This window comes from Phodopus roborovskii, unplaced genomic scaffold, assembly GCF_943737965.1.
Source record: "Phodopus roborovskii unplaced genomic scaffold, PHOROB, whole genome shotgun sequence".
NCBI lineage: Eukaryota > Metazoa > Chordata > Mammalia > Rodentia > Cricetidae > Phodopus > Phodopus roborovskii.
In genome coordinates, this window is record NW_026125397.1 from 18,421,631 (window position 1) to 18,438,528 (window position 16,898).

General features: G+C 47.1%; 1 protein-coding gene across 1 annotated transcript in view; it reads right to left on the bottom strand.

Moving 5' to 3' along the window:
* Window positions 1–4,268, bottom strand: part of Dcbld1 (discoidin, CUB and LCCL domain containing 1) — a 64,851-nt gene extending 60,583 nt beyond the window's left edge. Inside the window, exon 1 of the mRNA XM_051175524.1 lies at window positions 4,045–4,268. Within this exon, the coding sequence (XP_051031481.1) occupies window positions 4,045–4,132 (88 nt within the window). The 5' untranslated portion in view covers window positions 4,133–4,268. The remainder of the gene's footprint in view (window positions 1–4,044) is intronic.
* Between the last annotated feature and the right edge of the window lie 12,630 nt (window positions 4,269–16,898).

Sequence of the window (16,898 nt, forward strand, 5' to 3'; positions counted from 1 at the left end):
CACATGAGCACACAGCAGCTGTGGCTGTCCTGCAGAAGAGGACAGTAAAGTAATGGGCAGCACAGAGAGAGGCTCCAACCCTAGCTGAGGAACCATTGGCAGGGGGGTTGCTGGGAAAAGAAGTCATTTTTCTTCAGTAGGTGCTGGTAAATTATCCATCTCCAGGAAACCACACGCCCATGCTTATGCCAGCAACCCTCATTAACTCAGTGGACTACAACAAACAAACAACAATAAGAGACTACCTTAAAAACAGAAATAAGGACCAAACCCAAGTATACAGATTGGCACAAACAAAATCCATACATTTGGGCAAGCTATATGTCATATTACTATAAAGTAGAAAATCATGTTAAGAGTTGATGGGCAAGCACACTGGGAAAAGTTGGGTTTTAAGAAACGGAATAAAAGTTCCAGAAAGGCAAACAGCAGCCACACAAAGGAATCACTGTAGCCATATGAGGCCCCCAGACCCTAACACAGAAACTTAGATAATACCATTGTCTAGCATCATAAATAATACAGGTGGGAACATGGTGCGGTGGCTCATGCCTGTAGTGCTAGCACATGGGAGTCTGAAGCAGAAGTCTGAGGCCAGCCTAAGCTCTGAAGCCAAGCCTGAGCCACACAACCAGACCCTGTGTCCCGAAACAAAACAAGCAAATGACTTTATTATAATTTTTTTTTCTTTGTATGGAAAAAAAGTCAACTCTTATTGGCCTCTGCTACCTCTGATGAGATGGAAACAAAGGTTGCTTCTGCCAGGTCAAGAATACTTGTCATTTTAAGCCAGGCGTTGGTGGCGCATGTCTTGAGTCCCAGCACTCAGGAGGCAGAGGCAGATGGATCTCTGTGAGTTCGAGGCCAGCCTGGTCTACAGAGCAAGTTCCAGGACAGTCTCCAAAGCTACCAAAAAACCCTGTCTCAAAAAACAACAACAAAAAGCAGAACAAATAAATAAAATCAGGGGACTGTAGCTGCAAAGCTTCCAACCTGGAAGGAAGACCCACACTGAATGAACAAAAGTTTCAATTCAAAATAGTACGTTCTCAACAAAGACAGGCTAGTAAGCTAATGTTAAGCATTGACAGCACTGATTTCATTCCTGACACTACGACCCCATAAATCAAGAGCCTGGAGCAAATCTCTAGACCTAAAGTCAGCATGGTTGGTTACATTTATGAACACTTGCAAACTGTTCCTTCCACCAAGTAGTCTGGAAGACCACAAATGTGAGAACATTAGAACTCATAGATGCCAGAAGCGATGGCGAAGGATGCAATCTTAGCAACAGGGAGCCAGGAGCAGCCGGGTTAGGAACGGAAGATCTGAGGCCAGACTGGGCTACATAGTGAACTCCAGGACATTCTGGGATGCAGAGTGAGATCTTGCCTCAAAACAAAAAACAAAAAACAAAAAACAAAAAAACAGGGCTGGTGACATGTGAAGGTCCTTGCTGCTAAGCCTGAGGACCTGAGTTTGATCCCTGGAATATACATGCTGGAAGGACTCCTGCAAATTGTCTTTTTATCTTCACACATGTGTGCATCAAGTACACAGACAATTAAAAAAATAATAATAAAAAACCTAAAAAACAGTACTCATCAATATTATTCCTAGATCCTGCTAAGTAAATATCCCGAACCTAAGTTTTACCTTTTGTGTGTGAATACCCACATTCATTCACTAATTCATTTATCTGTGTATGTTTATTTGCTTATCTGTTTATTTACTTATTCATTGACAGAGTCTTGAAATGCAGCCCTGACTTTACCTTTTGTGTGTAAATACCCACATATAGTCATTATTTTGACAGAGTCTTGCAGTGCAGCCCTGGCTGGCCTGATATTCACTATGTAATCCAGGCTAGCCTTCAATTGGAGGCAATCCTCTCCTGCCTGTTTGCAAAGTACCTCAGGAGACAAGCAAACCTCAAGGCCTCCATAGTACTCATTTATTTTAAAAACCTGAATACAGAGGATGTTCCATGATAACCCTGATGACAGCATCTCCTTCCATCAGTCAATGGCAACAAGGTCTAAAGTTGGAAGCGGGGTAAGAATCTGAACAACTGTACTTTTAAAGTGCTCACATAACCCAGGTAAGCATCTTCATGTGGAGGACATGCTTCATCACAGATGTACAAAAAGTTAAAAAATGCCTTCTCACCTAGCTCTGGAGGCTGAGGATCAGGATTCAGGTTAAACAGTGAGTTTACAAAAGACCCACTCTCAAACAAACAAACAAAACGTAAGAAAGGAAAACAGAAATAAATGAATGAGCTACAGCAGTTAAGAGACCATATAGCTCTTCCAGAGGACCCAAGTTGGGTTCCTAGCACCCAGATCAAGTGATCACAACTCCAGCCACTGGAGGATCCCTGGCCTCTGCCCTCAGAGGGTCCCTACATTCATATGTACACACCCACATTCATAGACGTAATGTACAACAAAGTAAAATTCTAAAAAAGAAGTAAGCAAAAGCCAAAACCGTACAGTGGCTTGTGCCTGTCGTCCAGCACTAGGGCGGCTTTAGAAGCATTGTCATGAATGAATTCAAGAGTAGTCTAAGATACATAGTGGGCTTCAGGCCAGCCTGAGGTACAAAATACAGTCTTGTCCCAAAACAGCAAATAATGATAACAATAAATTAATCAGAAATTTAAAAGATGGGGCTGCAGAGATATCTCGGCGGTTTTGAGGACACACTGCTCTCGCAGCATAGCCAAGCTTGGTCCCCAGCGCCCACACTCGGGGTTCACATCTGCCTGCAATTGAAGATCCAAGAGATCAGACACCTCTGGCTTCACTGGCATCTGCACTCACATGCATATATCCCAACATAAACACGAGTACACACAATAATAAATCTTTAAAGAAGTAAATGTAAAACGGTACATTTTCAAAATGGCTTGAAGAAGTGTTTTCAAGATTTAAAGCATTCAAGGGGTGAAATATAGTTCCGTTGGTGAAGGACTTGCCTTGCACAGGGGTCCCCAGAACTAAGAATAATAAATAAATAAATAAATAAATAAATAAATAAATAGTATGTTTATAAAGCATTCATAATACCTTATATATTGCAAATTTAGCACACGTTGGATTGTGCTACAGTAACTAAACAAAATAACTTTACATTTTTGTTTTGTGTTTGTAATACTATCAACGTGCTGAATGTCTGGGTGAACGAATACATTTTTTTCAATGAAAAAAATCCAGCGAAGGGTTTAGCTTCGATTCCTGTCTCACCAGAAAGCCTAGCGGGGGCGGCGGGGGTGGGGTGGGGAGTGGTGTCCAAGTATTCTGCATAAATTCGCTGCCATTAACTAACTCCGGTTACAGAGGAGAAAAGACAGGAGAGGAGAGAAACAAAAACTGAAAGAAACAAGAAAGAAGGAGAAATAAAAACCCCCAAAACAAACAAACAAACAAACAAAAAAAAAAAAAACGGCAGAAAGCTGGACCTTCCTATCAAAGGAGAAGTATGCAGATTAACGAAGGAGAGCCACGTAGGGCTGGGAACCCAGATTCCTGCTTTAATCCGGTAGACTGAGGGCAAATTCGGTGGCGCTGGAAGCCAAAGATCAGCTACCGAGGAAAAGCAGCCTGGGCCGGGAGTTGGCTCCCTCAAATACAGTCTTGGGACCCGAACCACAAGTTCCAAGTCGGGTCGCCAGCCGCACACGCGTAAGGCTGTGGCCCCGTCTGCAGCCTGCTCTCGGCCAGCCCCGCAGAAGCACCCCACGGCAGGCAGAGACCGGGAGCCGGCGGGGCGCTCAGCCGGAGCCAGGCCCCTCGCCCCCGCCGCCAGTCTGGAAGTCTGGAAACTAAGCAGCCGGGCGGGGGACACTGCGCAGGCAGCCGGGAAACAGGCGCCAAGCTGCCGCGCTCGTTTGTGGGGGGAAGGAAGGCGTTTCTGGGGAGCGATCGGGAATGCACCCGCTGACTTCAGCCGATCCCCGGCCTGGCGGAGACCGCCCGCCCAGCCGCAGGCTCCCCGGAGGCCCATCGCCCTCCCAGAGTCCCGGCGCCCGCGGCCACTCACCCAGCTCCTCCGCCTGCAGCCGGAGCGGGGCGCACACCGCGAACAGCAGCGCCGCCAGGACGCCCGGCCCACCGGCCCCGGCCCCCATGGCCCTGCCGGGCTCCAGGCTCCCAGGATCGGGCTCCCGAGCCGTCCCCGCGCCACCGCTGCCCGCCTGGGGCAGCCTCGTCCGCGGCCCGGCGCGCGGCGCGGGCACCCGGCACCGATCCCTCTGGGCGGCCCGCGCCCGCGAGAGGGCGTGTCCGCCCCGCCCCGGCCCGGCCCGGCGCGCCCGCCCCCTCCTCGTGGTGGCCCGCGGAGCCAGCCGCCTTCGCACAGGGCAGCGCCGGGTTTCGTTCCCCTTCCTCTCCCACCCGCCCCGCGCCACCTGCCCCGATCCACGTGAACACGGAAATCCGAAGTCACCTGGCGCGCAGCTCCGCCCGCAGCCCGGCCGCTCAGAGGACTCCGCCCCTCGGGCACTTGGCCAGCTCCACCCGGCTTGGAGGTCCGCCCCGGCAAGGCAGGGCACCCGAAATCGGGAGGGGGGCTGGCGGTAGCCGGTATAACCCAGTCACGTTCATTCATAGTCTCTCTCCGTCCGTCCGTCTGTCCGTCTGCGTCTCCCTTCTTTCATTCTTTGCGTTGTTTAGCAGGGCGCTTCAGTTCAGGCGGCATTCGAAGAGCTTCGAAATAGTCGCCCAGTCCCAGGACAGACTGCAATCGGGGACGGAGGGTGGTGTCCTTGGAGCACATTTCGGGGGAGATCTCATTATATGCATGGCAACGGGGGAGGGGAGATCGGCAATACTGCCCCCCCCGCGTGTGAAAGGCCGAGGACTGAGCTGGTGACCAGGCTGTTGAGAGGATTTAACCTCCAGTGTGGCCCGGCCTCGGCAGACAGGTGTGCAGAGTAGAGCCTGTAAGAGATGCGTAAGCCACAGTATCCTCAGAGTCCCCAGAGCTTCGTACCTCTGTGAGGTGATGGGAAGGTCTTGAGAGGCAGCCTGGGCCGCTGAAGAGTTGGGGCTGTTGCTGAATCCAGCTGGGGTACTGGCCGTGAAAGTGGACAGGGGAAGGGTAAATAACTCCTTCTAATGACTGTCCCCTTTTAGGGTCCCCTCACCTTCCTCTGCGGGGCCACAACCTTAGCGCTGCCTCGCGCACCACCTCGCGGCTCTGGGAAGGATTACATCTAGAGGCGCAGACTCCTGGCGGCGGAGGAACTTGAGACCCTCCAAGGCCACGTGACCTTGGAATCCTCTCCAGTCCCCACCCGACCTTAGGCTGGCAGTTATGTCTAACTTTTCGCCTTAAAAAATAATTCTAATAGTATTTTTTTTCGAGACTGAGATTTCTTGTTTGTATTCAGAAAGGTTTTCTTGTATCCCTGGCTGGTCTTGCGTTTGCTAAGTAGCAGGAGGCTAACCTTGAACTTCTGGTCCCTCTGTCTCCGCCTGGCTAGGGGAATGCAGGTCTGCACCATCCTATCCTGCCTGGCTTACACTTTAACTCTGGAGATTTAAAGTGAGATCTGGCAGTGGACTTTGCACTCTCCACTGTAGCAACTTAGAGGAAAGAAGCCGAGCTTTTTCCAAGTGAAGCTTGTTCTGATCTGAGTCCAGGGCCAGCCTCTGACTGGGTCAGACCCTCTTGCCTTCAGGTTTAACTCCCCCGGTTGTCATAGAGAGGAAATAAATACGTATATAAGGATTTATCATGCAAAGAAGGTTCTTAAGTAGGCTTATGTTCAAATCAAAAGTACATATGCTTTCATGGAAATATTGACTATGTTCACACACTCCATAAAAAGTTACCTTGATAAGGAACCATTTACTAACTCCATCCCACCCCTTTTCCTTTCCTTTTAAAAAATACATTGTCTCGTTTGAGGGAGGGTCTAACTCTGTAGCCCTGGCTGGCCTGGCCTCAGTCTCCGAGGTGCTGAGATTAATTTTGACCACCACAACAGGCTCTTATGGAAAAATTTTAAACTGCATTTTTTTGTTTGTTTTGTATATATGTGTAGGTCGTCACGTGTAGGGAGTTAGAGGGCAGTTTGTGGGAGTTCCTTCCGGCTTTCCACTATGTGGTACCCCAGGATTGAACTCAGGTCCGGGAGCCTTGAGAGTAGCCCCTCGGTGGGCTGAGTCTATCGCTGGCCACAGCTTTCCTTCTCTCTTCCGTTTATTTCTAAGAAAACGAGTTTGTGCAGCTGCTGGTTGGCTCTGACAGGTTTGGCTCAGTGAACTGTGAATGAAGCAAGACAATTGGGAACATTGTTGCCGGGTGAGGAATTCATGGAGTGCATCAGGCGGGCTGGGGACCGTTTCCATCTCTGTCAGTACTTTGATATGAATAGTTCTGTCTTCCTACATTGGAGCCCTCAGCTGGATAAAGGGAAAGATTTACGATCTGGCAGCAAGAAGAATTCCATCATACCATCCCTTTCTTGAATATGAAGGAAAATGTCGCTGCCGTAAGAAAAACCCCAGGGGCCAGTGACAGCAGACCAGAGATCCGACTGCCTCTGCCTCCCCAGTGCTGGGGTCAAAGGTTTGTGCCACCACTGCCTAACATTTTGTGTATCTTATTGCAGTTTGTGCTTTAAAAAAATGTTTATGCCCTTCTGTTAAAATAGATGGCTGCAGGTAAGGACATACCTTATTTGTGTATATAGTATACATGTCCTAGTTAGCTTAAATAAGAGACATTAAATAGAATTCCAAGCCTACTATGTTTCTAAAGTAATTAGAAAACTTCAAAATAGATTTTGGTAGAGTGTGATGACCTAATCAATTTTATCCTTAGCCTTGAGTAGCCCTGAGTCTTACTCCCTGACTACGAAGATGGAATCTGAGATATGACATTGAAACATTCTAGGCATCTATCTCCTGCTGCCAAGCATGGGCAGAAATAGGGTCTTGCTGTTTTGGTTTTGAGATAGGATCCTCTATAGTCTGTGCCGACCGTGAATGGCCTTGAACTTTTGGTCTTCCTAAGTGCTTGAATTATAGGTGTATATTACCATACCCCCCTGTTGATGAAATAACAAAAGAAAAAAAAATCAAAGCAGCTTGTTGCTGATAGCTATTGGAGAGCCATGTCTTCTAGGTCTGGAGAGGATTGTTGAATGCTATAGCTACAATGGGAAAAATACTACCCTCTAATTGTTTTCTTTCTCATCCCAGACACTTAAGTTTTGGGTCTACAGGAGTTCTGACTACAGACGGCTGTCTGCCTTCCGGATGATTCTCCTGCCTCCATTGCTATCTCATCAGACCTTCCATCCATTTAGATAGGTAGATGATGGATAGATGAATAGCCTTTGCCTCCTATGTTCACAGAGTTAGCCAAATGAATGACCTTCTTATAGTCCATGACTGTCATGGTGGGGAGCGTAGCACCAGGCAGGCAGGCAGGCAGGCAGGCAGGAAGACAGGCAGGCAGGCAGGCAGGCAGGCAGGCAGGCAGGCAGACAGGCAGGCAGGCAGGCAGGCAGGCAGGCAGGAAGACAGGCAGGCAGGCAGGCAGGCAGGCAGGCAAGCAGGCAGGCAGTCAGGCAGCTGGGAACAGGATGTACTTTTGGAAAACACACTTGATGTCACCTTCTTCAACAAGATCAACCTCCTAATTCTTCCCAGACAGTTCCACCAACAGGGCACTAAGTATTCAAATAAATAAGGCTACGGGGACCACTCATTGAAGCCACTACAGACTGTAACCCTCTGAAACGGTAAGCCCCCCCCCCCAAAGCCCTTTCTTATATAAGTTGTCTTAGTCATGGTTTCTTTTCACAGCTACAGAAAAGTAACAAAGATGATGAAAAGGAGGAGAAGCAAAGAATAACAGTATCTTGGTTCATACGGCTGGAAGAGAAACCATGACCAGGGTACCTCTCATAAGGAAACATGTAATTAGGGCTGGCTTACCGTTTGGAGGTTTATCCATCATTGTCATGGCGGAAAGCACAGCAGCATGCAGGCGCACATGGTGCTGGAGAGGCAGCTGAGAGCTCTACATGGAAGGCAGCAAGAGACAGTGAGACCCGGGGCCTGGTTTGAGCATCTGAGGTCTTAAAACCCACTCTCAGGGGCACACTTCCTCCAACAAAGCCACAAGTATTCCAGCATGGCCACACCTCCTAATATGTCCCTCCCCTAAGCTCCTACGGGGGCCATTTTCATTGAAACCACCACAATTAGTGTGCTCTGGGATGAATAAAAAAGCTTTTCTTGGGCTAGAGAAAAGGCTCCAGGGTTAAGAGCATTGGTTGTTCTTCCAAAAGGCCTGAATTCAAGTTCCAGCTCACTACCTCAGGGCACTATAAATATTAAACAAATCTCTTTTTTTATTTAAATTTGAAACAAGGTTGTTTTACATGTCAATCCCAATAAGATAGTCCTACTATGTGGCCCAGATTGGCTTTTTGTTTTGTTTTGTTTGTTTGTGTGTTTGTTTTTCAAGACCAGGGATTCTCTGTATTGCTTTGGAGCCTGTCCTCAAACTTGCTCTGTAGAGCAGGCTGGACTCGTACTCACAGAGATCCACCTGCCTCTGCCTTCCCAGTCCTGTGATTAAAGGTGTGTGCCACCAACTCCCTGCTAAATAAATCTTTTTGAAATTGTTTTAGCAAATCTTGTAAAGAATGACTAAGAAACAGGGATCTGGAGAGATGGCTCAGCAGTCAAGACTGAACTTCTCTTACATGAGGGCATGAGTTCTGTTCCCAGCACCTCCATCAGATGACTCACAACTGCCTGTGACTTAGTCTTTCTTCTGGTGAACCGTGGCATCTGGATTCACAGGTGCATAAAAACAGATACACAGCAATAAAATAAGTATATAAAATAAAAGTTGGTTGATACTGGAAGAAAGAAAAAGCATAGTACCCCCAAAATATTGGTGGATAGAGTAAGCTTTCCTTGTGATTTCAGGCATTATAAGTTAGACTTAATGATCCAAGAAAATCTTCAATGCCTCTGAGCCAGAGGTAGTGGGCTATCCTGTAACATCGACTCTCAGAAAGTGGAGGCAGGCTACACAAAACCTAACTAGACAAAGTAAAGACATTAATAGGGAATTGTGTCATGCAAATGTGAATAATTAAAGTGTAGGAGGAACCAGGTGTAGCGATGCTCACTCGCAGTCACTGTTTCCCGGACACAAAGGCTCGAGAACCATCATGAACGGGGGTGGGGGGAGGGGGTTTGGGGGTGGGGGGCAGCTGCAATTATAGATCCAGAACTAGTCTCAAAACAAAACAGGACTGTGGGGAGTGGGGATGGTTCATCCCTTAAACACTAGCCAGACAAGCTTGACCTGCGTGTGATCCCCAGGACCCACAGGGTAGGATAGGATAACAGACTCCAACAGATTGTCCTCTCATGGCTACATGAATAAATGTAATAAAAAAAAAATTAAAAGCAAAAGATAAGGGGACTGGAGAGACGACACAGAGGCTATGCTTACATGCTGTTTAGAGTTCTGTCCCTGTTCCCGTTTTGAGTGGCTCACAACTGCCCATGAGTTTAGCTTAAGAGGGACCCCATATCCGTTTCTAATCTGTGAGCATGAAAACAAACACACATGCACACGCATAGACACACACAAAAAGTGAAGCACATCTAAAAGCAAATAAAACACCAAGGGAGAAAAACACCTTTATCAGGAAGGAGCATGTGGGTCGATCCCTCCAAATGGGTAAAGGATGTCTTCACATCCTGTGTTCCATGTAAATGCTCATCTAAAGGTGAGTAATCAAGTAGATGGATAGGAAGGGCCCATTCTGTGGACAGTCAGCCTCTTCCCCAGCCATCCCTGTCACTGTCCAAAGGGTCCATGAACAAAGTAGCCTTGGTGGCAGAGATGGGGATTATGGATGGGTTTGACATGTGGACTGCCATTTACCATGACTGTCATGGCTACAACTGCTTCCGAATGCCAAATTTGCCAGCAGCAGAGACCAACACCGAGCCACAGATATGGCACCATTCCCTGGGTTGACCTGGTGGCAGCTAGACCTCTCCCTCCATGAGAGGACAATGTTTTGTACTTAATGGAGTAGATACTTATTATGGTTATAGATCTGTCTTTCTGCACATAAAACTTCTGCCAAAACTACCATATGTGAAGGAATAGAATGATTTATCCACTGTCATTATTCCACATAACATTGCTTCTGACCAAGGAACTCACTTTGCACCCGGAGAGTTGTGACAGTGGGTCCATGTCTCAGTTAGGGTTGCTGTGAAGAGACACCATGACCACAGCAACTCTTATGAAGGAAAACATTTAACTGGGTGGCTTACAGTTTCAGGGGTTTGATCCATTATCACCATGGTGGGACATGGTGGTGTGCAGGAAGACACGGTGCCATAGCTTGAAGCCATTATTTTACCAGTCAAATCGCTTAGTGCTGGGTGAGGAAGATAAGAACGGGTTGTTAGGAACGTGAGATTCATTGGTGTGCAGAGCCGTGCACAGGCCTGAAATAACCTGAATGGAGTTTATGGCATTGCGGACAGCCGGTTTCTCCACTGTCATACCTGCCTGAATCGGGTGCATCCTGGACTCAGCAGAAAGCATGGTACCAGGTGTAACTGGGGGCTTTTCTGTCCCACTTGGCCCCACAGCAGTTTCTAAATAATCACTCGGAGACGTAATATTAATTATAAATGTTTAGGCAATGGCTGAGGCTTATCACTAGCTAGCTCTTACATTTAAATCAATCCAATTTTACTAATCTGTGTATGGACACATAGCCTGTGACTTACCACTGGTGCTCTGGAGGAGTGTTGCTCCTCAGGCAGCTGCTGGCATCTCCGAACGTCTTCTCCTGTATCTCTGCCTGGCTCTGTCATGCCTTGCGGTAGTCCAAAGCATCTTTACTTATCAACCAATGAGAGTAACACATATTCACAGCACACAGAAAGACGTCCCACGGCAACCAGGTGAGTGGTAAAGATCATCTTATTGCTCCCTCAAAAGCATGGAACATCTTACCTGGGCTGCTGAGGGGCATTTATGGCTTATATGTAAAATCCAGCTTATAGATCGAACAAGCTAATTATCAAGTGCCCCTAGATACTTTCAAATGTTGTTATGTAGCTAGGGTGTGTTTTCCTAGACAAGTAAAAACCGAGAGCATGCTGGAAACATGGGGACAAAGGCCAGTGGAAGAAACCAGTGAGAGCCAAAGAACTCTTAAAGCCCATAGCAATTATGGAGGGAGGGTCTCCACATGACTGATGTCCCATCAGGGTAAAGGGGATTTCCACTCAACATATTTGACTCTGTGTGTGTGTGTGTGTGTGTGTGTGTGTGTGTGTGTGTGTGTGTTTCTTTTTTCTTTTTCCCCCTGAGACAGGGTTTCCCTGTGTAGCCCTGGCTGTCCCTGCGTTCAGTCTGTAGACCGGGCTTGCCTTGAACTCAGAGATCTGCCTGCCTCTACCTTTCAAGTACTAAAGGTGGGACTAAAGGTGTGTACCACCACTGCCCGACGACTCATGATATTCTTATACACCGTCCCTTGCTGGTGCATTTGTTTGCTTATTGACTAACTGATTGAAACCAAGTCTCATATTTTCTACACTGGCTTCAAACTCACTTTATGGCCAAGAATGACTATGAATTCTGGATCCTCCTGCCTCTACCTCTCGTTGGCTGAGAGTGCAGTCATGCTGTATGATGCTGACTTTCCGTTGTACTGGTAATTGGATCCCAGGGCTTCCTGCCTGCTAAGAGAACACTGAACCAATTGAAATGCATCCCCAGTACCAAAGAGGATACAAGATCAATGTTTTTCTCTCATTACTGGGGCTAGAACCTGGGGACTTTGAAAGGCCAGGCAAGTATTCCACCACTGAGTTGCATCCCAGCATATTTTCAACAACCATTTTTTAAAAGCAGTTGCAGGCCAGGATGCTTTGAAATGTATGCCAAGTACTTATGAATAGGGACCTGGGGGCTAGCATGGACTTTGGTATGCCACCACAGGTACCTGTCAGTCAATGGAGCCACATGCCCCTTCTGCCAGGGCCAGAAACTTCTTACACAAGTTCCTGAGGAATACTGGCTTTTATTTAGGTCCAGTTTGAGCTCATTTTTTGGTTATAGGGACTGCCTAAGACCTAACACCAACTGTGATTTCAGGGGACCTGATGTCCTCTTCTGATCTCCAGGGGCAGCAGATAAGCAGGCGGTGCACACATGTATACATGCAGACACAATACTCACACATACAAAATAAAATAAATAATTCTTAAAAATTAACACACAATCTTCCATGTAACTATTGTACTGAAGCTCTTACTGAACATACAGAAGGCTGTGAATTTGTGGCATATGTATTTACTATTCTGATTTGTTTTCCTGGGTCTCTTTATTCAGCCCTGGCTGTATGGATCTCACTATATGAACCAGGATCTGTATACTCAGAGATCTGTCTGCCTCTGGACTTCAGGAATTAAAGTTTTGACACCACATATATGTATTTTATATTGTACAGGTATAGCCTTTTGTCAGAAGAACCCAAGATAAATAGGAATGTGCATACATTTATGTCCTTTACATGATGACTTACAAATATTTTTTCATCTTAGAATGATAGCTCTTTTCTTTTTTCCCCTTGAGCCAGGGGCTTACTATGTATCCCTGGCTAGGTTGGAATTCGATGTAGATCAATCTGGCATCAACCTTAAAGAAATCTGCCTGCCTCTGCCTCCAGAGTGCTGAGGAGCAAGGTGTGTACCAGCACAGCTGGCTTATATTAATGCTCTTATTTTGTTGTTTTTGACACAGGGTCACCCACTGTATAGCTTAGGCGGATCCCAAGCGCAGATGCTTGAATTGCAGGCATCATGCCGGTGGCCACACTGCAATGATAAATGAAAGAGAAAGCGTGCCCTGCCAAGGTATGCCTGCAAGCGGACGGACGCGCCATGCTCAACAGAGTTAGTGCGAGAGGCTCGTTGGGGGAGGTGGGAGGGGCACAGGGAAAGAATGAAGGGCCATGCTAGTGTGAGGACATGAGAGAGGCAGACCAGACAGACAGACAGAAGAAACAAGTGGAACAGGAGAGGAAAGAAGACGCAAGAGAGACAAGAGAGGTTAAGAGACGAAAGAGGAGGCAGGAAACCAGCCGTGCCGGGGGGGGGGGGCACTTTGAAGCGGTGGGCGCAGTGTCGTGTGGCTGAGCAGGAAAGGCACCTGTCTGTCGCATTGGCAGCTAGCTGCTACGTCGCATTGTACACAAGCAGGGGTGAGGCGGCTGAGCTGGTAAAGGTTCTTGCCACCGAGCCTGAGGACCCGCGAAGCTCCTAGGAGCCTTTCTCGTGCAGAGAAAGACCACTTCCACAGTTACCCAACTGCATACCTTGATCCTAGCACCTGGGGGGCAGAGGCAGAGGGGGTGGTGTAGGGTGGTATCTCAGTGAGTTCCAAAACAGCCAAGGCTACACAGAGAAACCGCCTCCCTCTTGAGTGGGGGTGTAAGACAGCTATTTTGGCCTTAACATAGCGGGCTTCTTAATTTGCAAGATAATGTTACTCCCCTTCCGGTCTCTCACGCTCCTGCAAGCTGCCTCTGACCTCCATGCAAAAAGCCCACTTAGTGTAGCACCGACCCCACACTATGTAAGTAAACGTAATGCAAATTATTAAGAACCCAAACCGTGGTGGCAGGAGAGACGGCTCAGCTTCCTCACTTGCGGGGGGGGGGGGGGGGGGCTCAATTCAGTTCCTAGAGTTCCTAGCACTCACTTCAGGCTACTCCCTCTAGCTCTAGGGGATCCAACACCCTCTCTGGCCTCTGTGGGCGCACACACACACACACACACACACACACGACATATATCCACAAGACAAATACACATATAAATAAAAATAACAAAAATGAATCTTAAAAACAAAACAAAAAGCACCTACACACTGACACACATTGACACACACACAAAGAATGAACTAGAATTCTTCCTACCACCCCCCACCACTTCCCCGTTTTGAGACTGAGTAGTTCAAGCTGGGGTGACAAGGTGACCTACCCCACCGTGGCATTTCTTCCTAATTCCTTTCCCCCCAGGTAACCATTTGCAGTGAGTTCACCGGCGATTCCAAAACATTGAGTTTTGCTTTAGCAACATTGCCAGCTAAGTGTAATCATTATATCACGAATGTGCTGACCATCATACAAATAAAATTTTAAATGCAGATAGAATTTGGTTTAAACTCTGGGTGGAGCACGCACTTTGAGGAACTGTGTTATGATTAGAAGCCTCAATTCCATTCTTTTGCACAGGAGAAACTGGTTGGGCCAGTTTTTCTTGGTTTACATAGATAGCGTTCCTGGCACAGTTCATCTTTCCCAAACTTCATTCTCCTTTTCTTTCTTTTAATTTGCTTACTTTTAGTTTATGTGCATTGGTGCTTTGCCTGAAGGCACACAGAATTTGGAGTTACTGACAGTGTGGCATGTGGTGTCTGGATTTGAACCCAGGTCCTCTGGAAGAGCAGTTAATGAATTTAACTGCTGAGTCATCTCCAGCCACCCCTCCCCCAAATTCTTATCTACCTAGTGAAAACATTCTTTGTACTAATTGTATATTTTTGTTTAGCAATTCTAAGGCAAATGACTTTTTTTTTTTCTTTGTAGGAAAAAAGTCAACCTATATTGGCCTTTAGTACCTCTGATGGGATGGAAACAAAGGTTGCCTCTGCCAGGTCAAGAATACTTGTTATTTTAAGTCTGGTATTGGTGGCATATGCCTTTAGTCCCAGCACTCAGGAGGCAGGCGAATCTCTGAGTTCAAGGCCAGCCTGGTCTACAGAGCAAGTTCCAGGACAGGCTCCAAAGCAATACAGAGAAACCCTGTCTTGAAAAACAAACCAACAATAACAAACAAACAAAAAAGAATACTTATCAGTTTAAATGTAATTTGAGCTGTAGGCCTTTAATTCCAGCACTCGGGAGGCAGAGGCAGGCAGATCTCTGTGAGTCTGAGGCCAGCCTGGTCTACAGAGTGAGTTCCAGGACAGCTAGGGCTGTTATAGAGAAATCCTGTCCGGAAACACCAGAGAGAGAGAGGGGGAGAGAGACTGATTTCAAGAAGAGTGGGGAGGGCTGTATGGAAGTTTGGAGAAAGGAAAGGGAAGGGAGAAATGCGGTTATCAAATTATAATATAAAAAACAAAGCTGCACTCAGCTGGTCACACTGTATCCTCACTCCGAGAGCAGAGTGACCAAGAAGAGACACTGGGCTATGAGACCTCAAGTCCTGCTCCTAACCACTTCCTCCAGCATTCACAACCCACCCCCCTCTCTCCCTCCCTCTCTCCCTCCCCTCCCTCTCTCCCTCCCTCTCTTCTCCTCCCTCCCTCCCCCTATCCCCTACCCCCTCTCTCTGATGTTTCCAGACATGGGCTGAACTGATACTCTGTGTAGAATCTATGGCAGAGCGGCAGTGTTGACCTGAAAGGTCACTCTTATGTCCGATCAGGAAAGGAAGGAGACCTCTGAGCTCCTCCCCACTCTCCTTTAGTAACACGGACAGACTAACATCGTTCTGACGCCTAACTCTAAAGTTTGGTGCCATAAGCATCTAATCCCAGAGTTTGGGTGGCAGGGGCCTGCAGATATGAGTTTGAGGACAATCCTGTCTACATAGTGAGTTCCAGGACAGTCAGCGCTATGTAGAGGGACCCTGTCTCCAAACACCAGACCCTGGTCGGTGGTGTCGCATGTCTTATATCCCAGCAGTCAAGCAGCAGATGTGTAGGGCGCAAGAGCCAGTCAAAGATGGAGCTGAAGGGAAGTCAGATGGGGGAGTCCTGAGTACTCTACAAAAAAAAAAAGGTGATTGATTGCCTAGAAAACCAGATGTGGCACTGCATGATCAGCTTGTGTTCACGAGGTAAAGCTAGGGCCCTAGGCACATGATAGGCTGACCTTTAAAACCATTGGCTGGCTCTGTGTGCCCCCCCCTTTAAAAGATGCTTGCTATGGGACAATAAACGAGTCCCTGGTGTCTGATTGTCTCTGGGATTCTGGGAGGCTGGGAAACTGGAGGGTGCACACTTACCTTTCCTCGGACCCAGCTCAGATTTCCGTGTCTGGGCTAAGACCCCTGCACAGAGGCAGGTAGATCTCTGTGACTTGGAGGCCAGATTGGTCTGCAGAGCAAGTTCTAGGTCTGGCTCCAAAGCTATAAAGAGAAACCCTGTCTTGAAAAACTGGAACTGGAATCTACTTTGGGTTTCTGCTTGTTTGTTTATTATTATTATTATTATTATTATTATTATTATTATTGGTTTTGTTTTTGGGATGCATAGGTATGCACAACGTAATACCTGGGGATGCACAGGCATGCATATCCATGCCTGTCTTAAATGAGAGGCAAGGGAATTACATTCCCTAAAATATGCGCATGTGCAATACCGAATATGTGAGTATTTCTGTGACAAAAGGCTGAAAACATTTTAATTTTGTGATTTTTAAGGCTTTTTAAGGATTTTTAAGATTATATAGTTCTGTCAGATAAATTTTTAATGTATTTTGTGAAAGGCCTGAATCAATTACAGCCACTGAACTGTTTGTTTTCAGAGTTTGGAGACATGGCAGTTATTAGTTATGGGTGGCTGTTACTGGAAGAGGTCATTGCTCTCTCGTAGAGCGCTGTCTCCTCACACAGCTGAGCATATATGTTATTGTGCTTCACCTGGTTTTGAGTCTGTGGGATACTACACTGCCACCCTGTGGATCTGGGGCCTTCAGTGTTAGCAAGGCCTGCTACTGCATGGCTAGTACAGCTAGTATAGCCACTCCTGGAAATTATGTAAGAAAACAAACTCCAAATCCAGTACACAAGGAAATCCCATGC